Source organism: Nerophis ophidion, linkage group LG23 (assembly GCF_033978795.1).
Source record: "Nerophis ophidion isolate RoL-2023_Sa linkage group LG23, RoL_Noph_v1.0, whole genome shotgun sequence".
NCBI lineage: Eukaryota > Metazoa > Chordata > Actinopteri > Syngnathiformes > Syngnathidae > Nerophis > Nerophis ophidion.
The window spans coordinates 7,738,734-7,763,551 of record NC_084633.1 but is presented as its reverse complement, the minus strand read 5'-3'; the positions used below and the strand labels follow the sequence as shown (position 1 = coordinate 7,763,551).

At 39.3% G+C, this 24,818-nt stretch overlaps 1 protein-coding gene across 5 annotated transcripts in view; it reads right to left on the bottom strand.

Moving 5' to 3' along the window:
- The window catches only part of LOC133541624 (somatostatin receptor type 5-like), a 35,567-nt gene that overhangs the window by 7,039 nt on the left and 3,710 nt on the right, over positions 1-24,818 (bottom strand). The window contains exons 1-4 of one of the 5 annotated variants that reach the window (XM_061885132.1): positions 23,169-23,271; positions 22,515-22,544; positions 11,053-11,759; positions 4,178-4,594 (exon numbers count right to left, since the gene is read on the bottom strand). In XM_061885132.1, the coding sequence (XP_061741116.1) occupies positions 4,178-4,594; positions 11,053-11,718 (1,083 nt within the window). In that variant the 5' untranslated portion in view covers positions 11,719-11,759; positions 22,515-22,544; positions 23,169-23,271. Of the gene's footprint in view, positions 1-4,177; positions 4,595-11,052; positions 11,760-20,707; positions 20,844-22,514; positions 22,545-23,168; positions 23,272-24,818 lie in introns of those variants that run through there. The other 4 variants (XM_061885133.1, XM_061885136.1, XM_061885134.1 and 1 more) reach the window with 4 other exon arrangements.

Here is a 24,818-nt window from a genome sequence, read left to right as displayed (position 1 = left end):
AAAATAAAAAAAATAGATAAATGTATACATTAACCTGTTATTTCTCACATTCTATATTGTGTTTTAGAAAAAGGATGTCAGAAATTTTAATCGTTTAAAAAAATACAAAAGAAAGCAGATTTTTATGTACATTTATTCAGTTATAACATTCATCAACTTCAGATGTATCGGTAAATTTTTTGTTTTGTTTTTTGTTTTCTGCCATTTTTGTCAAAGAAAACTGTTTTTATGGCAAACACAAAATATGCTAAATCTTCCACAAAAAGTATTTTTCAAAGTGGTATACTTGATGTGAAGTAATCAGAGCCTTGTATAGGTCAATAATTCCTAAAAACATTGATCTTGATTCAATATTATGTTTTGAGCAATGACAGTTTTAAAGAAAAAAACAGCTTTGTTTCATTAGTCAACATTGCAACTTTTTGTAAATTACATTTCACCTGTAAGTTTTTTTTTTTTTTATCCACTTTTGTTATTCTTTTGTTTATTTTAACAGCATTTTTAGAATGTGCCGTGGGCCTTTAAAACATTAGCTGCGGGCTGCACTTTTGACACCCCTGCTATAGATAATAAAACACTTAATCTGATAAGTCTTACGATTACAAGCAGAGCATGGCGACGCATGCGCGTTTATTAGAGCTGCGAATCTTTGGGTGTCCCATGATTCGATATCGATTCTTGGGGTCGCGATTCGATTATATATCAATTTTTTTCGATTCAACGCGATCCTCGATTCAAAAACGATAGTTTTCCGATTCAAAACGATTCTGTATTCATTCAATGCATAGGATGCTGGCAGAGTAGTATATTTAAAAAAAAAAAAAAGCTTTTATAGGTGTAAAGGACAATGTTTTATCAACTGATTGCAATAATGTAAATTTGTTTGAACTATTAAACCAGTGGTTCTTAACCTTTTTTCAGTGATGTACCCCCTGTGAACATTTTTTTAAATTCAAGTACCCCCTAATCAGAGCAAAGCATTTTTGGTGAAAAAAAGAGAAAGAAGTAAAAAGATATAAAAATAACTAAAAACTTGTTGAAAAATAAACAAGTGATTCAATTATAAATAAAGATTTCTACACATAGAAGTAATCATCAACTTAAAGTGCCCTCTTTGGGGATTGTAATAGAGATCCATCTGGATTCATGAACTTAATTCTAAATATTCCTTCACAAATAAAGAAATCTTTAACATCAATATTTATGGAACATGTCCACAAAAAATCTAGCTGTCAACACTGAATATTGCATTGTTGCATTTCTTTTCACAGTTTATGAACTTACATTCATATTTTGTTGAAGTATTATTCAATAAATATATTTATAAAGGATTTTTGAATTGTTGCTATTTTTAGAATATTTTAAAAAGAATATCACGTACCCCTTGGAATACCTTCAAGTACCCCCAGGGGTACGCGTACCCCAATTTGAGAACCACTGTATTAAACGAACCAAAAATACGACTTATTTTATCTTTGTGAAAATATTGGACACTGTGTTGTCAAGCTTATGAGATGCGATGCAAGTGTAAGCCACTGTGACAATATTGTTCTTTTCTTTTCTTTTTATAAATGTCGAATGATAATGTCAATGAGGGATTTTTAATCACTGCTATGCTGAATTTACAACTAATATTGATACTGTTGTTGATAATATTAATTTTTGTTTCACTACTTTTGGTTTGTTCTGTGTCGTGTTTGTGTCTCCTCTCAATTGCTCTGTTTATTGCAGTTCTGAGTGTTGCTGGAATTGGATTGCATTGTCATGGCATTGCTGTGTATTGTTTTGTTGGATTGATAAAAAAAAAATCAATAAAAAAAAAAAAAGAGAATCGATTCTGAAACGCAAAACAGGAGAATCACGATTCATAGCCGAATCGATTTTTCCCACACCCCTAGCGTTTATCGTAACGCACTGTCAGCATCTCTGCTTCAGTAAACAACGACAGTGATGACGTCAATGTCAGCGATGCGAGCGACACTTGCTAACTTGTCAGCCACTTCTCCAAGTGACTCCTTTTGATATAAAAAAACAAAACAAGCAAATAGAGTTTTGCCCTGGGTCGGTAAAAAAAAAAAAACTGTCTCGGGCACGCGCACACTTACGGAAATGCGCGTCCTTTTATGATTTCAATGCGTAAAAGGACACAAAGTGCGTTAATGCCAACACTGATAAGGTTTATGTATTAAATAAATATTTGTGATTACCACAGTTTCATAACAATTGACAAGGTTGTAAACTGTAAGTAAGTTGGATGTATTTATTGAATATGGTTAAATTCAAGAGTAAGATTATTAATTCAGTGTTAATATTTGAGTAGGTCCTGGGTCCCTCTGTAGTGGAAAAGTTGGGCCCCAAGGTCAAAATGGTGCGAAAATCCTGAACGACAAGAAATTAAAGCTGTACTGGCCTGAGAGGGTAACGGGCAGACTCTAGCTATGTGCTTAAGATAACTTTTTTTAGAATATATTTTGTTTGCAAGGTAAAAATCTGTTCTGAGCCAAAAATCACGCCTTTACTTTTTTAATGGATTTTGTTGGTTTAATACCTTGTAATCTTGGTAAAAGTTTCTCTCTCTGGATTTCAGGACCTATAATTAACACATCTGTTTTTTTCCTGCTTGAGCTGTAGGAAACTCACTGCCATCCGTAACTTGATGTCTAAAATGCAGTTCCAAAGTCAATTGGTCCTGTGTCATCAGGAAACCCAATTGTGTATCATTGACGTTACTTTAAAAACTGATGCCGTGTCTCCTACTGATGTCCCCAAGAGACACCTTTTGAAAAATAAAAACGAATAGAACCTAAAACTAAGCTTTAAGGAACACCATACATCTTTAGTCCCGTGCACACCTGGATCTCCCGTAGTAAATGTGTCGCCCTTAGTGGCCGCCTGTGCTTAATTGACTATTACTTTATGTGTACTGTGTTGGAATTCTGTACGCAGCTGTGAATACCGTATTTTCTGGACCATAGGGCGCATTAAATGGGTCATATGATTTTTTTTCTAAATTTACATTTTTTTGTGGTCTACATAACATATTAGTGTGGTTTCTTGGTCAAAATGTTGCATAGATTATGTTTTACAGACCATCTTCAAGACGCTTTTTGACAGTTGCTTCAGGATGCGCCGTTTTGTGGGCAATCTTATAGACGTGGCTCACCTTTGACAGGGTCTTTGTTGTAGCGGTGTAGCGTGCAAGGATGGGAGTGGAAGGAGTGTCAAAAGATGGCGCTAACTGTTTTAATGACATTCAGACTTTACTTAAATCAATAACGGAGCAGCATCTCCTCATCCGCGGCTCACTAGTGCAATAACAACGCTGGAAATGTCTCCCGTGCAAAACCGTCCGACCGGAACTCTCTGATAACTAAAGTTCCGTGGGTGAATAATGTAAACTCACTACACTGGTAGTTTTTAGCGCTTCCATAGCAAGATATAAGTTCGAACTTTACGCTACTTTATATTAGAAATGGCAAATGGCATAGGGTGAATGCCTCATAACAAGAAGATGAAAAAAAGAAGCTTATTGACTATATCATTGGCACGAACTACAGTGGAGGAGGTACGCAAATTTTCAGGACTTATGCAGATCTCAAACACACATCAGCAGGTACCAGAAGGATAGAAAAGTTGGTTTTGCATAATATTATGAAACAAAACGCCAGATAATATGTCTGCTAATGGGTGCCATTTTGTGGTCCTTATACACACACACCATAGTAATACTTGTACTGTATCTCTGACTATGGTAGCTGTAATGGGCTGGCCATCCATCCAGCGGTGCGGATTCAAAGTCGTACTAAAACATTTTGACGGATTTTTAAGTACCCTGTGTAATGTTCTTTATTTTCTATGGAAACTTTAAAGTTTTGGTGTTTTTTACTGGTGTCATATTGCAATCTACATGTATCTCTTATGTGTGACTACCATCTACTGGTCACACTTATTACACCATGTACCAAATAAAATCGCTCCGAGGTCGGTAAGCACAACCAGAATTATTCCGTACGTTAGGCGCACCGGGTTATTAGGCGCATTGTCAATTTTTGAGAAAATGAAAGGAATTTAAGTGCGCCTTATTGTCCAAAAAAATACGGTAACCAAAAATATGGTACCACATTCATGTACCGAACTGTTACACCCTTAGTACTGGAACAAATAGCATGGGTCCTACCTGGATATTCTGTACTTTTCCATTGTCTGTAGGATTTCTGTTTGAGAAAAGAGGATCGTGGCGGTTCGCGGATGTCTCTCGAGGTGCACCCTGTCGAGCTTTCCTCTGGTCCACGGTGGTTGGATTTTTGTGAAAACAGAGCACCTTCTGGAAGCTCTGTTTGAAATTATCCGACAGGAAGCCATATAGGACGGGGTTGGCGCAAGAGTTGACATAGGTAAGGATGACTAAGAAGAAGTAAATTGCAGCTGTGGCGTTGTTCTCAGGTATGATGTACACCAGGTTGACAATGTTGGTCGTGAAGAAAGGCATCCAGCAAAAGACAAAGACCCCGACGATGATCACCACCATGCGCGTCGCCTTACGTTCTGACCTACGCCGCTTGGTCACGCCGGCACGCACGCCTGCTGACCTCACCTGCAGTTTAGAAATGAAGGAGCTTTTATTAGATTTGAGTACAACTTTCATTAGTACATTTGAGCATACTTGGCAATCATCAGACCTCACATGCCTAGTGTTGAATGGGAATGTATTTTTCAGTTTACCCTATTTAGAAGGTTTGATAAGTTCCTCTTGCAAGAATTAGTCTATACATCCGGTGTCCGACTAACCGGCCAGCTCTAGACGAAGCCTACTTTCCTGTTTCACAAGCAACGTGTCATATCCTGTTTATACGAACGACAGTATTGCAGCAAAACATTGTGAAATTTTGCAATATTTTACATGTAAAATGCAGGTTAAAATACAAGTTGTGTGTATATATATAGTAGGGCTGCGAATCTTTGGGTGTTCCACAATTCAATTCAATATCGATTCTTGGGGTCACGATTCCATAATATATCGATTTTTTTCGATTCGATTCTCGATACAAAAACGATATTTTTCCGATTCAAAACGATTCTGTATTTATTCAATACATAGGATTTCAGCAGGATCCACCCCAGTCTGCTGACATGCAAGCAAAGAAGTAGATTTAACAAAAAAAAAAGCTTTTATAATTTTAAAGGACAATGTTTTATCAACTGATTGCAATAATGTAAATTTGTTTTAACTATTAAACGAACCAAAAATATGACTTATTTTATCTTTGTGAAAACATTGGACACAGTGTGTTGTCAAGCTTATGAGATGCGAGGCAAGTGTAAGCCACTGTGACACTATTGTTGTTGGAGCCTATTTATATTATTTATTTAATAACTGTTTCGACAATGGAATCGAATCATGCCAATGATGATTTTGATGGATTATTGGATGTTTCAGATAAATTATATTGACTGATTGTTTTCAGCTGCTCACGCTCCTCCTGGTGGGCAACTTCCTCCTCCTATAATTAGGAAGACAGCACAGCTGGGCGCTGCCTTTGTCCGTCTGTCATATTGAAGGAGTGATATTGTTTGTTTACCACTAAATAAATGTATTTTTATTATATAAAAAGTCAACCACGGTGAATATTTTTTGTTTGTGAAAATAAATGATCAACATTTTGAATCTGGAAGTATCTCCGCGAGTGCTTATTAGGAATTTAGTGCGTCATAAAACCTCCTCCTCAAGGCTACTCTGCTAACTTTATTTTTATATATTCGAACCCTTTTTGGAACAACAAAGTAGCCGTAACAATTGTTCTTTTTTTTTTTTATAAATGTCTAATGATAATGTCAATGAGGGATTTTTAATCAATGCTATGCTGAAATTCTAACTAATATTGATACTGTTGTTGCTAACATTCATTTTTGTTTCACTACTTTTGGTTTGTTCTGTGTCCTGTTTGTGTCTTCTCAATTGCTCTGTTTATTGCAGTTCTGAGTGTTGCTGGGTCAGGTTTGGTTTTGGAATTGGATTGCATTGCATTGTTATGGAATTGCTGGGTAGTGGTTTTTTGGATTGATTAAAAAAAAAAAAATCGATTTTTAAAAAAATGAGAATAGATTCTGAATCGCACAACGTATTTGATTCTATTCGTATTCGAATCGATTTTTTCCCCACACCCCTAATATGTATATATATTGGACTATAAATACACTACGTAAAATAAAAATGGTGGACTTGCGCAAATGTCTGCTGGTAAACCATGTATGAAGATATCTGATGTCTCAAGTCAGCGCAAATCTTCTAACCGCTCATTTGGAATTAAAAATGTCATCAGTCGTGTTTGCCGCAAGGGACACGAGTCAGCACCACCACTCACATTAACATCGTGGGTGAAATTATGGAAAGTGCTGGAATATTTACTCCTATTCTTGTTAAAAATATGAATACCCTGCTCGTTTCGCAAAGCAAACCTCGATCTTATGACACAACTACACCTGTGATACGGGAGCATTTAAAGTGGTTGGCTTGTACCATGTTAGCTAGCTAACAAGGGTGAAAAAGTTGTATAAAAAAAAGAATATATTTTAGCTAAAGTCTGCCAGCTGAACTTTGTCTAAATCAATTCAAGTACTTTTTAAAGCAGCGTTCATTTGCAATGCAACGAAGAAAGGCTAAATAACAAACACTAAAAATAAGGCACTAATGCGCCGGTATCATAAGATTAAACAGACAATCTATTAGAAAGCTAAAACATTAAGAATGAATCAATGATAGAATTATATGCATTGGGTCTATGAGGGGGCTATAAATGCCAGGAGTTGTTCAATAATATGTCAGTGTGCAGCTGTTTAAACTTACCACAAAATGCTTGTTTTTGTTGAAGCAAGTTAGTTTTGTTGTTTTTGCTGTTATTTTAACTTTCCTTCTTATAACAAAAAAAAATCTTTTTTTTTCTTCTTTTTTTTTCTTCTTTTTTTTTTTGCACATTTCAAGTCCTTACTCTTAAAGCAGGGGTATGGAACCTATGGCTCTAGAGCCAGATGTGGCTCTTTTGATGACTGCATCTGGCTCTCAGATAAATCTTAGCTGACATTGCTTAACACGGTAATGAATAATTCCGCTGGTAATCACGATGTTAAAAAAACGTTCGATATAAAACATTCTCATGCATTTTAAATCAATCCATCTGTTTTCTAACGCACCTGTTCAAGAAATAGCAATGTTATTAAAAATAATTAGAGACTTATTATACTCTAAAAATGTTGGTTTTACTTGAAAATGAAATGCATGCATTTAGTTGTATTCAATGTTAAAAACTATGATATTGCTCTCACGGAAATACATTTTAAAATATTTGGCTTTCATGGCTCTCAGCCAAAAAGGTTCCCGACCCCTGTTTTAAAGAGACAAAAATGTCATCATTACTTACATTTTTGGAACAGCAGAATGAGCAGAATAGTTACAGTATATATATACAAATTAGTCATATTTGTTGTTAGTAAGCAAATATAACAAAAATAGGTGTTTATCATCTCAAGAATATAGCTAGAGTTAGCCCAATTCTCTCTCAGGGCAACATGGAGACTCTAATGAATGCTTTTATCACAAGTCGTATAGATTAGGTTATTGCACCTTTACAATTACTCCAAAGTTCGAAGACCAGAAGGCGGGCTCACATTACACCAGTTTTAAAATCTCTTCATTGGCTCCCTGTGTGTTTGAGGATCAATTTTACGGTTCTTTTTTATAGTTTATAAAGGTTTTTTATGGTATTGGGCCTTCTTATCTTTCAGATTTGCTTTTACCCTATGAACCTTCCCGGGCCCTGAGATCTTCTGGCCCTCCTCTCCTAATTATTCCCAAGTCACGGGCTGGCATCTTTCCACCGTTATGGGCCCCGTCTATTGAACAGCTTGCCGGAGGACCATAGGGCTGCGTAGAATGTTGATGTTTTTAAGAGCAGGCTTAAGACCCACCTTTTTGATTTGGCGTTTACCTATTATTATTTTATTGAAGTCATTTGTATTTTACTATTTTATTCTATTAGTTATGCAAGATGTTATTTAGTTATATTCATGTATTAGCACTATATATATATACTTATATATTGTTTTTCTATTTATCTTCCAATGTCTTACTTTTATTTTTTATCTCTACACATGGTTCTTACTATTTTACAAGTTTTATTTTTTATTTTTTTTTCCAACGTTCGTCAGATGAGCCATCTGCTTCAGGGGTTATCGGCCGTGCCTGTGGGGGTGCTTTTGTGTTAGCGTCCTGGTGGCCATGGTCTGATGACCTCCTGGTGCAGATGGCTCCTCTGATAGTGTTTATTCACATGTCTCCTCTGTACTCAGCCATGCAATCATTGGTCTATATAGTTGCATATGTGTGTATGTTTGTGTTTGATATCTGCGTATGTATGTGATAATGGAGATATGGGTCACTGGGTTATTGTTTTTAACTTTGTAAAGCACTTTGCATTGCATTTCTTTTATGTATGAAAAGCACTTTATAAATAAAGCTTGATTTATTGATGCCTAAAATAATCTCAAATTGAATTTAAAACTTGATGGCTGAATTAGACCCACTGAATATGTGTACGCTTTATAATCCGACCAGTCAACTTATCGGTAAGATAGTCGATGACTAGTCGACTATCAAAATAGTCGTTAGTTGCAGCCCTACTTCCATTGAGTCACAGTTTAAGTAACACTGGATGATTTCTGAATATGCAAGTTGAGACATGCACCTGGCTGATTGGCAACTCCAAATTGGCCCGAGTGTGTGAATGTGAGTGTGAATGGCTGTCTGTTTATATGAGCTGGCCCTAGGGGTGTAACGGTACAGAAAAATTTCGGTTCGGTACGTACCTCGGTTTAGAGGTCACGGTTCGGTTCATTTTCGGTACAGTAAGAAAACAACCAAATATACATTTTTTGGTTATTTATTTACCAAATTTGTAAACACTGGCTTTATCCTTTTAACATTGGGAACACTATAATAATTCTGCCCACATTAATCCACATTAAACTGCCTCAAGTTGTTGCTGTGATTAAATAAAATGACAAAACCTTTCTTCTATAAATAAAAAGTGCAAAATTAAATAGTTTCAAGTCAACTCATCATGCTTAATTTATTACAGCATTTGGGAAGCTTGTAGTTGACTTTTATTATGTAAATGTTATATTTTTGTCAACATGTGATAGCAGGGACCCTGCCATTCAAAACTAGGCTGCTACATTACTAATGATTAATATTACTATATCTGAAAAAAATAGTACAATAGCAATAGGAGAGACTATTCATCCCTGAACACCATTTAGTTCATGTTAGTTCATGTGAAAAAACAGACAGGGCTTTGCTGTATCTAGCACACACAGGAAAATAAGCTAACGTTACGCTAAAAGCTAATTAGCCTTTACCTCAAGCCAGAACTGCGAGCGAGCTGAGCTGCAATTTAAGTTTCTAGAAGGTCAACGGGCACATAGTGATGGTAGTAGTAGTTGTGACTGGGAGGTGTTTTTTATCATTTGGGGAGAGTACGCTGTCCGCTGCTAAACACATACCTGCTCGACGCTGAAGTATTGACTCCATGCGCTCTGAATAAGCACTGCTGATTGGCTGTTACATCGCTCTGAATACGCACTGCTGATTGGCTGTTACATCGCTCTGAATACGCACTGCTGATTGGCTGTTACATCGCTCTGAATACACACTGCTGATTGGCTGTTACATCGCTCTGAATACACACTGCTGTTTGGATTTGTATGTAACCAATCAGATGGTTGTGTGGGCGGGACAATGCTGGGTGCTCAGACAGAGGCAGAAAGCAGAGCAGCGTGTTAAGACTTTAGCTTACAAACTTGTTCGATACACCTCCTAATCGTTCCGAAACCCCCGTACCAAAACGGTTCAATACAAATACACGTACCGTTACACCCCTAGTTGGCCCTGCAACAAAGTGGCAACTTTTTCAGGGTGTACCCTGCTTTTTGCCCATATGCAGCTGGGATAGGCACCAAAAAGTCCCGAAAGGGACAAACAGTAGAAGATGCATGGTTGTTCACAAACATGGTAGCCGCCACCGATGCTAGTCTAATACAACCTGTTTTGATGTCTGGATAAAAAATGTAAACCACTTATACTAGTATCAACTACTTATAAAGAAGGTGATGCAGGGGGCAACACGATTAGTACAAATGGTAAGTATTAGGGGTGTAACGGTACGTGTATTTGTATTGAACCGTTTCGGTACGGGGGTTTTGGTTCGGTACGAGGGTGTATCGAACGAGTTTGTAAACTAAAGCCTTAACAAGCTGCTCTGCTTTCTGCCTCTGTCTGAGCAGTGAGCACCCAGCATTGTCCCGCCCACACAAACATCTGATTGGTTACATACAAAGCCAATCAGCAGTGCGTATTCAGAGCGATGTAACAGCCAATCAGCAGTGCGTATTCAGAAAGCATGGGGTCAGTGCTCCGGCATCGAGATGGGCAGATATGTGTTTAGCAGGTGAGCGGCGGACATTGTACACTCCCCAAATTATGAAAAACACTTCCCAGTCACAACTATTACAAACATCACTATGAGCCCGTTGACCTTCTAGAAACTTAAACTGCAGCTCAGCTCGCTCATAGCTTTTAGCGTTACGTTAGCTCATTTTGCTGTGTGTGTGTGTCATAACAAAAGTCAACTACAGACTTCCCAAATTCTGTAATAAATCAAGCATGATGAGTTGACTTGAAACTGTTTAATGTTGCACTTTTTATATGTAGAAAGGTTTTGTCATTTTATTTAATCAAAGCAACAATTTGAAGCAGTTTAATGTGGATCAACGTGGGTAGAATTATTGTAATGTTCCCAATGTTAAAAGGATAAAGCCATTGTTTACAAATTTGGTAAATAAATAACCCAAAAATGTATATTTTGTTGTTTTCTTACTGTACCGAAAATGAACCGAACCGTAACCTCTATACCGAGGTACATACCGAACCAACATTTTTGTGTACCGTTACACCCCTAGTAAGTATGCATTTTGAGAAATCAGTGGCAAAAGTTAGCGTACCTTAATGACAATTAGCAGGTAGCAGATGGTGATGACAAGCAGCGGTCCAAAGAAGCCTAAGATGGACGTGTAGAGGATAAACACAACAGACCACCAGTTCTGCATCTCAGGCCACGTGATATTGCAGGTATTGAGTCCCTCCTGCACATGTGAGTAGATGGTGACCGGCAACACCACCAGAAAGGACACCACCCACAGCGTGACACTGAAAATCTTAGCCACCTGCGGCCTTCTCCACTTGGCACTGCGGATAGGATGAACCACGGCCAGGTAGCGATCGATGCTCATCACCGTCAGACAAAAGGTGGACGTGAACTGGCTCATTGCGTCGGCCGTCATGCACACCTTGCAGAAGAAATCTCCATACGGCCAGTAGGAAAGCACACTGTTGGTGGCCAGGAAGGGAATCCCTAAGATGTAGAGTTCGTCAGCCAAGGCTAAATTGAGGATGTACATGTTAGTCACTGTCTTCATCTTGGAATAGCGGATCACCACGAAGATGGCCAGCGTGTTGCCCAGGAGTCCCACGATAAAGACGATGCCGTAGACCACCGCCGTGACCATACCAAAGGGCATCAGCTCACTCATGTCAGTCATATTGGCGCTGTAGCCTGTGGCGTTCGCCTCATCCTCCGTGTGTTTAAAAGTCATATTGTCGTCGGCCATCTTCTGGTGGGGTTGTCCAATTGGATCAAAGGTGGTAACGGCTTGAAAGGACAAATAAACGGACACAAAGTTGAAATTATTTTCTGTGGGATATATTAACATATTACAGTACCAAAATATTTTAAGGCAATATAGTAGCAGCTTAGTCGCCAAGATTTAAATGTAAAAACAAAAGGGAAAGTCGCCATTCGGCCCAGGGATCATGCTTACACCGCAAAATCTGATATTTTTCCAGTTGACTATTTCCAGTAGAAGTAAAATATGATTTTTATCAGCCCCAATTTGGTCCCAGTGTGGCCTCTACATCATTTGCATGTGCAGTTCGATGAAGTGAAAACAAAGGAAGTTGACCAGATTCAGTAACTGAACAAGGCAGTCACAATTACTACTACAAAATAAAATAAAAGTCACCATCATAAATTTGGTCGCCACACCTTAAATTAGGTTTTTTTTTTACATGAAAATAAATGAAATTAATATAATGTAGAATGGATATATATAGTGTAATCAGAGATGGGTAGAGTAGCCAGAAATTATACTCAAGTAAGAGTACTGTTACTTTAGAGATGTATTACTCAAGTAAAAGGAGTAGTCACCCAAATATTTACTTGAGTAAAAGTAAAAAGTATTTTGTGAAAAAACTACTCAAGTACTGAGTAACTGATGAGTAACCTGTTTAATGATTACGGCAACAAATAATGCACAACAACATAAAAATAGCAATGAGCAAATTCAGAGCCAGGAATATCTCTTAAGCAACTAAATGAATAATATGTATTAAATAATATATTAAAATAAAAAAAATTACGGCACATTAAGCCACGATAACTTAACAGCACCATAGGCTCAGTAAGCATTGATTGATTGGATTGAAACTTGTATTAGTAGATTACACAGTACAATTGACCACTAAATGGTAACACCCCAATAAGTTTTTGAAGGTTAATCAGATACTTAATAAATGACCAAGTCGAGGTGATCTACCTCATATATACATATAGCATACACACACACACACATATATATACATACATACATACATACATACACACACACACACACACACACACACACACAGTGGGGCAAAAAAGTATTTAGTTAGCCGCCGATTGTGCAAGTTCTCCCACTTAAAATGATGACAGAGGTCTGTAAATTTCATCATAGGTACACTTCAACTGTGAGAGACAGAATGTGGAAAAAAATCCAGGAATTCACATTGTAGGAATTTTAAAGAATTTATTTGTAAATTATGGTGGGAAATAAGTATTTGGTCAACCATTCAAAGCGCTCACTGATGGAAGGAGGTTTTGGCTCAAAATCTCACGATACATGGCCCCATTCATTCTTTCCTTAAAACGGATCAATCGTCCTGTCCCCTTAGCAGAAAAACATCCCCAAAGCATGATGTTTCCACCCCCATGCTTCACAGTATGTGTGGTGTTCTTGGGATGCAACTCAGTATTCTTCCTCCAAACACGACAAGTTGAGTTTATAGCAAAAACTTCTATTTTGGTTTCATCTGACCACATGACATTCTCCCAATCCTCTGCTGTATCATCCATGTGCTCTCTGGCAAACTTCAGACGGGCCTGGACATGCACTGGCTTAAGCAGGAGGACATGTCTGGCACTGCAGGATTTGATTCCCTGTCGCCGTAGTGTGTTACTGATGGTAACCTTTCTTATTTTGGTCCCAGCTCTCTGCAGCTCATTCTCCAGGTCCCCCCGTGTGGTTCTGGGATTTTTGCTCACCGTTCTCATGATCATTTTGACCCTAAAGGATGAGATCTTGCGAGGAGCCCCAGATCGAGGGAGATTATCAGTGGATAATTGCTCCCACAGTTGATTTTTTCACACCAAGCTGCTTGCCTATTGTAGATTCACTCTTCCCAGTCTGGTTCAGGTCTACAATTCTTTTCCTGGTGTCCTTCGACAGCTCTTTGGTCTTGGCAATAGTGGAGTTTGGAGTCTGACTGTTTGAGGCTGTGGACAGGTGTCTTTTATACAGATAACGAGTTCAAATAAGTGCCATTAATACAGGTAACGAGTGAAGGACAGAAGAGCTCCTTAATGAAGTTACAGGTCTGTGAGAGCCAGAAACCTTCCTTGTTTGAAGTGACCAAATACTTATTTTACGCCATAATTTACAAATAAATTTTTTAAAATTCTTACAATGTGAATTCCTGGATTTTTTTTCACATTCTGTCTCTCACAGTTGAAGTGTACCTATGATGAAAATTACAGACCTCTGTCATCATTTTAAGTGGGAGAACTTGCACAATCGGTGACTGACTAAATACTTTTTTGCCCCACTGTGTGTGTGTATGTATATATATATATATATATATATATAAATAAATAAATAAATAAATGGGTTGTACTTGTATAGCGCTTTTCTACCTTCAAGGTACTCAAAGCGCTTTGACACTACTTCCACATTTACCCATTCACACACACATTCACACACTGATGGAGGGAGCTGCCATGCAAGGCGCCAACCAGCACCCATCAGGAGCAAGGGTGAAGTGTCTTGCTCAGGACACAACGGACGTGACGAGGTTGGTACTAGGTGGGATTTGAACCAGGGACCCTCGGGTTGCGCACGGCCACTTATATATATATATATATATATACATACAAATACAGTATATAATTTATATTTATTTTGCCGTTTTTGTTCACATGTTAAAAGGTGTTTTAATGAATATACATGCATGTTTAACATACATTCCTATCTTTCATGAAGACTAGAATATAAGTTGGTGTATTACCTGATTCCGATGACTTGCATTGATTGGAATCAGACCACGTTTTCAAATGGAGGAGAAAAAAAGTTCCTCCTTTCTGTCTAATACCACATGAAAGTCGTTGGTTTTTGGCATCTTATTTGTCCAACTTCCATATTCGTTTTTATACAATTACAATAAATACTTCCGCCCGATTGTAGCTGAGATAGGCGCCAGCGCCCCCCGCGACCCCACAAGGGAATAAGCGTTAGAAAATGGATGGATGGATGGACATTGGGGGCAAACTCCGTAGTTTGCTCGCATGTTTGCGCTGGCTTTCGGAGACTCTTATTTTGTTAGCGCAGGCACGATGGAGCGGCACTTTTGTGAAGTTTTTGGGCTTTTGACGGGAAATACGGTTGAAATAAAAAGTGTCTTTTTTCCTTTACACTTGATTGATTGATTCTTTTATTCGTAGATTTCATAGTACAGTACATATTCCGTACAATTGACTACTAAATGGTAACACCTCAATAAGTTTAACTTGTTTAAGTCGGGTTCTACGTATGACGGTCATGTGACCGCCTGGCTCGTCGTGTTTGGAGGAAGAAGAATACTGAGTTACATCCCAAGAACACCATACCTACTGTGAAGCATGGGGGTGGAAACATCATGCTTTGGGGCTGTTTTTCTGCTAAGGGGACAGGACGATTGATCCGTGTTAAGGAAAGAATGAATGGGGCCATGTATCGTGAGATTTTGAGCCAAAACCTCCTTCCATCAGTGAGAGCTTTGAATGGTTGACCAAATACTTATTTCCCACCATAATTTACAAATAAATTCTTTCCATGTGAATTCCTGGATTTTTCTTCCACATTCTGTCTCTCAAAGTTGAAGTGTACCTATGATGAAAATTACAGACCTCTGTCATCATTTTAAGTGGGAGAACTTGCACAGTCGGCGGCTAACTAAATACTTTTTTGCCCCACTGTATGTATGTATGTATATATATATATATGTGTGTGTATATATGAGGTAGATCACCTCGACTTGATCATTTATTAAGTAATTGATTGGTGAAACGCAGGCATGCGTAGATCCTACTTTGAAGGTCTGTCCGAAAAACCAAAACAAACAACAGATCGATTAAAAAAAAATTAGCGAGTTGAATGTAGATAAATGGAGCGTAGTAAAAGTAGCCTTTCTTCTCTATAAATATACAGTACTCAAGTTAAAGTAAAAGTATGTTTCATAAAAACTACTCTTAGAAGTACAATTTATCCCAAAAGTTACTCAAGTAGATGTAACGGAGTAAATGTAGTACGTTACTACCCACCTTTGAGTGTAATATATTTTGGAGGGGTTTTCATCTTTTTATGGCTGTTAGGTAAAGACGGCACGGCCATCAGTGTGGATCTACTTTAGCTTTATGTTTCCACTCACTTATGTAAACTTATGCAATGTACGTAATGTGTAAGCAAATACGCCACAGCGTCAATTCCAGTCCGTCAATCGTTATTTTTTCGGAATAAAAATATATATTCCTGTATTACGTATAGCCTATTATTTGAGAACTATCGACTATTGATGCACAAAAAATTTGGCCGCCGGAAAAATACTTTGGTCACCCAAAATCGGATGTTGTGATGAAGTATCCACTTCCGCTGGCGGGCTGCGTCTTTCCCCGCGCACACAAATGACAGAACTCCTCCAAATGTGACGAAAAAGTTGCAATTCGGTCGCATTTTCTTTTAGACTGACGTCACTTTTGATCAGATTCCAATCAGATTTCGAAAAGATCAAATTTGGAGCGTGTAGATTAGGATTGTTCCGATACAAATATTTTGGTACAGGTACCAAAGTGTATTTTGATACTTTTCAAAATAAAGGGGACCACAAAAATGGTCATTATTTGCTTTATTTTAACAAAAAAGCTTAGGGTACATTAAACATGTTTCTTATTGCAAGTTTGTCCTTAAATACAATAGTGCAGTGGTTCTCAAATGGGGGTACGTGTACCCCTGGGGGTACTTGAAGATATTCCAAGGGATACGTGACATTTTCTAAAATACAACAATGCAATATTCAGTGTTGACAGCTAGATTTTTTGTGGACATGTTGCATAAATATTGACGTTAAAGATTAATTTTTTTGTGAAGAAAAGTTTAGAATTAAGTTCATGAATCCAGATTGATCTCTATTACAATCCTCAAAGAAGGCACTTTAAGTTGATGATTACTTCTGTGTAAAATGTTTTATTTATAATTGAATCACTTGTTTATTTTTCAACAAGTTTTTAGTTATTTTTATATCTTTTTTTCCGAATAGTTCAAGAAAGACCACTACAAATGAGCAATATTTTACACTGTTATTCTATTTAATAAATCAGAAACTGATGACAAAGTGCTGTATTTTACTTCTTTATCTCTTTTTTTCAACCAAAAATGCTTTGCTCTGATTAGGGGGTACTTGAATTAAAACATTTTTCACAGGGGGGTACATCACTGAAATAGGTTGAGAACCACTGCAATAATGAACACGCAAGACAGACAATCTGTTTTTTAGTAGTAAGTAAACAAACAAAGGCTCCTAATTTAGCTGCTGACATGTTCAGTAACATATTGTATCATTTTCCATTCTATTATTTTGTCAAAATTATTAAGGACAAGTGGTAAAAAAATTAATTTTTAATCTACTTGTTTATTTGCTGTTAATATCTGGTTACTTTCTTTTGTAATATGTTCCATCTACACGTCTGTTAAAATGCAATAATAACTTATTCTTCTGTTTGATAGTTTACATTAGTTTAGGATGATACCACAAATTTAGGTATCAATCCGATACCAAGTAGTTACAGGATCATACATACGTCATATTCAAATTCCTCATGTGTCCACGGACGTATTTCATGAGTTTATACACATAATATAAATACAAAAAAAACTAAAAAAGATTTTGTGATGCTAAAAAATATGAGGGACCAGTACTTTTCAGAGGCGGTATAGTACAGAATATGATTATTTAGTATCCCGGTACTATACCAATACCGGTATACCGTACAACCCCAGTGTAGACTGAGAAAAAAATTTGATCCCTGTCACTTGAGGGCAAAAAAATCACGTTTGGTGTACGGGGTAAATGTCTCAGTATGTGTTGGGAATCCCATTTGCTTTTATGCACTGCAACTCCCCAGAACGACTGCACTGAGTCTTGCATCATATACGAACTTAATTATCAATGTGTCAAGTCATTTTCATTGGATCACAAAGCTTCACTTTATTAACCGTACACTGACTACTAAATTGTATACATTCTAGGGTTGTACGGTATACCGGTATTACTAAAGTACTACGATACTAACAAATCATTTTCGGTACTACACCGCCTCTAAAAAGTACCGTACCGGTCCGCCGCCCCCCGTCGTCGTGTCGTGAGATTGTTGGTTTACGAGCAGAGAGGCATGTTCCGCAGCGCACAATCACCGAGTACTTACAAGCAGACACATTGTGTAGGCAGAAAAGGGAGAATGGACGACAAAAGGTGAAGTTACAATATTGAAACGCCCACAGGAAGAGGTGCTTTAAGACATGGCTACCTACATAGCTGCTAAAGTCCAGCCCCAGTTGGCAGTGTTTTAGCTACTTTTAAATCACTAATCTACGCACAAATACAAAAAAAAACAAGGAACTCCTCTTTGACTTTAGGAAAAACACTGCAGACGCCGCCGCCCTCTACATCAACGAAGAGGAGGTGGAGAGAGTCAACTCCTTCAAGTTCTTCGGCACCCTCATACTGTTGTGATCGAAATTATTCAACCCCCACACAATTTTGGTGTTTTAGCAAGTTGGACATTTATTCCGTATTCTTCAAGTCCCACCACAGGTTTTCTATAGGATTTAGGTCTGGCGACTGTGAAGGCCACTCCATAGTCTTCTAGCCCTTCTTCTGCAACCACTCTGATGTTGATTTGGAGGTATGCTTGGGATCGTTGTCTTGTTGGAAGGTCCAACGTCTCCCAAGCCTCAGCTTCGTCACTGACTTCATGACATTTGCAGCTAATATATCCTGGTAGGAAATAGAATTCATAATGCCTTGAAAGCGCTGGAGATTCCCGGTACCTGAGGGAGAGAAACAGCCCCAGAGCATGATTGACCCCCCACCATGCTTATCAGTAGGAAAAGTGTTCTTCTCTTTGTAAGCTTCATTTTTTCTCCTCCAGACATAACGTTGATTCAAAGGCCCAAAGAGTTCCACTTTTGTTTCATCACTCCATAGATCAGTTTCCCAAAACCAATGGGGTTTGTCCAGATGCTTTTTGGCATATTGGAGTCTATTTTTCTTGTGCCTGGTAGTCAGAAGTGGAGTGTGCCTGGGAGTTCTGGCATGGAGGCCTTCATCTCGTAGTGCGCGCCTTATTGTCTGGGACGAAACCTGCGTTCTCCCCTCTGCAATGTCCTGTTGTAGTTCCTCAGCTGTTACCCGGGGGTTTTCACCACTGTACGCTTTTCACCACTGTACGTTTTTCACCACTGTACGCTTCAAATAACGGACAGCAGTTGCACACAGCATCTTCTTTCTACCACGCCCAGGTAGTGTTTCCACTGTGCCTTTAGCTTTAAACTTGCGAATTATGCTCCCAACTGTGTCTCTTGGTATGTGTAATGTCTTTGCTATTTTCTTATATCCATATCCTTTCTTAAGAGAAATGACCTCCTCTCTTGACTTCTTTGACCATTCCCTGGACTTCACCATGTTGCAAATACACCATTGACCATCTACAAGAAGCTGAGCGTCAGTCTTTTTCAATCAGTTTATTAATTGTTGCTTGTTATGCTTCTAATCACATCTACAGGTGTTTTCAACACCTGATTGAAAAGACCTCATTCAAATTCTGTTCTTAAGAGTTATGATCTTCAAGGGGTAGAATAATTTTGTCAATGAGATATTAAGAGAAATGACACTGTTTTGTATGTTACAAAATATAATGTAATTCAAGTTGCATTTGTCTATTTAATGCATCTTTATTTGATATGACTATAAACAAAATACGGAATAAATGTCCAACTTGCTAAAACACCAAAATTGTGTGGGGGTGAATAATTTTGATCTAAACTGTATCTGCTGACCTGTCCTGGACCCAAAATACAACTGCGGTCATCCGGAAGGCCCAGCGGAGACTCCACTTCCTGAGGGTGCTGAGAAAGAGCAGACTGGAGAGACAGCTGATGGTGACCTACCGCTCGGCTGTCGAGAGCCTGCTGACGTACTGCATAACAGTGTGGCACGCCAGCTGCACTGAAGCAGAGAAACCGGCGATTCAGAGGGTCATAAAGTCTGCACAAAAAATCATCAGCTGTCTCCTGCCCTCCCTGAAGGATTTACACAACTCCCGTTGCCTCAACAGAGCAAAAAACATTACCAAGGACAGCACACACCCTGGCTTCCACCTGTTCGACTTGCTACCATCAGGCAGGCGCTACAGGTGCATCAAAGCCAGAACAAACAGGCTCAGAGACAGCTTCTTTCCCAAAGCAGTCACCATGTTGAACTTTTAACTTATAATAATAATTCACCCCTATACAATATCATGCCCTAATACCCTACTGTGCAATACGTCCGACACTGATTGTTATTTATTACTTCGGTACACTTGTCTTGTTCTGTATATTGTACAGTATTTTGTATTTCTATAGTGTTTTGTATATTGTACAGGATTACTTATTTTTGTTGGATAGTAGTATATTTCAATTGTTAGTTTTTTTCCTTTATTACTCTTGTGTTATTTATTTCACCCCATATTTGTTCCCACTACCGCACCTTAAGTTGGAGTCTTTAATCTCGTTATATGCAAATATAATGACAATAAAGTCCATTCTATTCTAAATAAGTACGCTTCTTACAAGTATAATCCCTGCAGGACGAGGAATAGCAAAACATGCTGCACTAAACACAGTAGCTCACCGGTGTCAAAATGTAAACAAACGTCATTGGTGGATCTACACCTAACATTCACTGTAATGATACCAAGTACAGTAGCGTATCTAGTCGATACCACTGACTAAGTCGATATTTTTTGGCATTTCAACATATTTCGTTTTTTTTATTTATATTATGTTTATAAACTTAGGAAATATATCCCTGGACACATGAGGACTTTGAATATGACCAACGTATGATCATGTATGTTGAAGAGGTTCATTTAGCCTACTGACGTGTATTTATAAATGGTTGATTTATACAGGCTAGTAAGGTAAAGTGTTGTACCTGACACGTTTCGGCTACCTTGCTTCTGCAGCCTTCATCAGAGGTGTCACGTGATGTTAGCGTGACGTTGTCTGTGACGTGTTATATGGATTGTACCATCCCACCACTTCAGGTGGGATGGCGGCGTCTCCTGGTGTGCGCCGGGGGGTGGGCGGGGCGCCCCCTGTCTGGATGTCTACCAAACGGCCGGGGGCGGCCCTGCAGGACTGTGTCCCAGGTGTGGGATACTTGGTATGCTCCTTCATCCCTGTTGACAGTCTTTGGGGCCCGCTTCCTGATTTCAACCGTCTCTTTGATCCACCAATGGAATTTGTTGCTTTCCATTCTAATGACCTTGGCTGCCTCCCAGTTCATTAGATGTTTTTTCCTCTTGTAGTGATTTGAAATGGCTGATTTCAGAATTTTCTGCATTGCTTTCATTCTCGTAGCACTGGTGAGCATTGCAGATGTTTCCTTTTCACATTCTTTGTGGTGTTCCCTTTTCCGTGTGCTGAACTGTCGACCTGTCCCTCATATGCATATTGTATTGCATGTTAGGCAAGGGATCTCATATATCATATCACACTTTTTGTCAGGGGGGGATCTGATCCTTAGGGTGTACTAGGATTTGGCGAAGCTTGATGTGCGGCTTCACTGGTGTGCTGATGCGGTGTATCCTCATTGCTCGCTGTATGCGTTCTGTGACGCCCCTGACGTATGGGAGGGTGACCATGCCCAGGTTCTCAGGCCTAGAACCTCTCTTCTTTTTTTCCTCCTTGTTGTTCCTCTGGACCTCTTGTTTCCCTTTGTTTATGGCCCAGTTTGGGTAGTTGCAGGCTTTGAGCGCCTGTCTTATGTGGTTCTCCTCCTTTTCTCTGTCATGGTTGTCTGTGATTAACTTGGTGCGATCGTATAGGGTGCGGACTACTGACAGTTTGTGTGCTTTGGGGTGCTCTGATGTCCGTAGTAAGCATTGATCCGTATGTGTGGGTTTTCTGTATATTGTTATCTTGATGCTTCCATCCACAATGTGGTTGATTTTCATGTCCAGGAAAGTGATGGATCTGTACTCTTCCTCTTCATGAGTGAAATTTATGTTACCCGTCTCGTCTATGGTGTTTAAGTGGTCTATGAGTCTTTGTGTGTAACCGGTCTTAATTTTTTCCAGGATGTCGTCTATATAGCGCCTCCAGAGGGACAGTCTACATCCTTCAGTAGCGGTGGCTATGGCTTTGGCCTCCAGGTCCTCCATGAAGAAGCTATTCATGATGGCTGAGAGGGGTTCCCCCATGGAAAAACCCTCCTTCTGTCTGTATATAGTCCCTCTGAACAGGAAATATGTAGACTTGGCTAGGAATGATAACAACTGGACTATGTTTTCAACTGTTAGGTTTGTTCGTTTCCGGAGTGTTGAGTCTGCTTGCAGGCAGTTCTGTACTGTTTATTGTGACGTCCACTGGTGTTTTTATAAATAGGGAGACTACGTTGTGGGATATGAGTATCTCGTCTGATTCTACTTCTACAGTGTTTAATTCTTGTGCCAGCTGCATTGAGTTTTTGCAGTGTTGCTTTGTCTGGCCTAGGAGAGGTTTTATTATCTCTGTCAAGTGTTTTGGGTTTTTTCGCTGTGCTTATCCCACACTTGAAAGGATGTAACAATGCTGAATATAGATTCTGGATTTCACCCAAAAGACCAGACCGTCATTATTTTTTTTCCCTTTTAGTTTGCAACAATTTCTTCAACCAATGAAACAGCTTCCTTTGCCTTTTTAGCAGCCTTTGGTAACTTTTAGGAGCTTTGGTAGCATTTAGCAGTCTTAGTTTTTACCTTTTAGCTTCTAGCTTTTAGGTGAAAAACCTGTAAAGGACAAAACACCACAAGATTAACATGCCGTACAAAATTAATCAATTCTAATCCCATTATTTACAATTATAATTAGGCTATCAAACACGTGCAAGAAAATTGACTAATATTTTCCCTTTAAGTTAAAACCGATTTTAAATAAATTGTCTCAACATAAATGCACCAAGATACATATAAAATACGTTTAACCCCAAAAACACAATAAATAAATGCAGCAGAAAACCCAATATGCAAATACATACAAACCATACCAATTAACCACTTATTTCATATACATATTTAAAGTACATATCCAATATAAATGTATTTATTTAGCAGTGAAACACTCAGATCTTATATATTGTCTACTGGTAGAAAAATGACATGTTTCCTATATTTGCCCTCACCGACAGTTAAATCCAACACTTTAAATTGAATAACTTCACCTTCCTGATGAAGCAAATAAATCCAACATTTATCAGACCAAGTAAAGAATACGCGTTAACATTTCCTTATCAAGCAACATTTAAACAAACACCGTGTGTATTTAGCCTCCAGACGAGGCACGCTACATGCACACAACCCCCCCCCCATCTCACCAGCGCAACAAGTGGAAAGAGGAATAAAGTATACTCTTACCGGCTGTCCGTTCAGTTTTTGGATGAGGTACTTTCTTTTGCACGACTCTCGGTTATTGTCAAGGATAGCGAACCTTCCACTCTGCGCTGCGGTGGCGTTTTATGCACCACTTGATTAGACACAGCTGTCTGATTATCGGGCTCGCGCACCAGCAGGTGAGACGGGAGCGCGCTGCGCTCTGCCTGCGCGTGAATGTGAAAAGATCAGGTGATCATATAAACAGAATTGCTGAACTAATGCCGGATTATCTGTTATTTACCTGGGGTTGTCAAGGTGAATAGGTGGTGCGGATGTGGTTTACCATAAAATATAATCATTTTGTATTTATTTATTTTTTGTTTTTTTTAAACGGGGTTTGGCTGGTTACCAAGTCGCCGCGGTTGCTGACGAGACAGCTGTTCGCCGCTACAATCTCGACTAGGGTTTTGGAAAGATTGCATGTGACTGAGCCTATGCTGTCAACAATTGGGCGGAGTGGAACGTCTTGTTTATGTATTTTAGGGGTGCCGTATATTCTAGGGGGCAGGGACGTGCACATGATTATACAGGGGCAGGGGCTCAAAGTCAGAAAAGGGCAGGAAATTATTTTTTGGTTCTTTACACAATATGGAAATGAATGTCAAATTTAATTTGCTAATAGGAAGCTAACTACTTAGCTGTGTGTCCATTGTATGTAAAAGTGATTGGCATTTATTTTGTGTCAACAAATTGTTGTCATAATGAGTTAATTAACATTATCATAGGCTTGGAAGATTGTCACCGATTCTGTTCATAACTTTTATGGACAGAATTTCTAGGCGCAGTCAAGGCGTTGAGGGGTTCCGGTTTGGTGGCCGCGGGATTAGGTCTCTGCTTTTTGCAGATGATGTGGTCCTGATGGCTTCATCTGGCCGGGATCTTCAGCTCTCACTGGATCGGTTCGCAGTGACCGGAATGAGAATTAGCACCTCTAAGTCCAAGTCCATGGTTCTCGCCCGGAAAAGGGTGGAGTGCCATCTCCGGGTTGGGGAGGAGACCCTGACCCAAGTGGAGGAGTTCAAGTACCTAGGAGTCTTGTTCACGAGTGGGGGAAGAGTGGATCGTGAGATCGACGGGCGGATCGGTGCAGCGTCTTCAGTAATGCGGACGTTGTATCGATCCGTTGTGGTGAAGAAGGAGCTGAGCCGGAAGGCAAAGCTCTCAATTTACCGGTCGATCTACGTTCCCATCCTCACCTATGGTCATGAGCTTTGGGTCATGACCGAAAGGATAAGATCACGGGTACAAACGTCCCCAATGAGTTTCCTCCGCCGGGTGGCGGGGCTCTCCCTTAGAGATAGGGTGAGAAGCTCTGCCATCCGGGAGGAACTCAAAGTAAAGCCGCTGCTGCTCCATATCGAGAGGAGCCAGATGAGGTGGCTCGGGCATCTGGTCAGGATGCCACCCGAACGCCTCCCTAGGGAGGTGTTTAGGGCACATCTAACAGGTAGGAGGCCACGAGGAAGACCCAGGACACGTTGGGAAGACTATGTCTCCCGGCTGGCCTGGGAACGCCTCGGGATCCCCTGAGAAGAGCTAGACGAAGTGGCTGGGGAGAGGGAAGTCTGGGCTTCCCTGCTTAGGCTGCTGCCCCCGCGACCCGACCTCGGATAAGCGGAATATGATGGATGG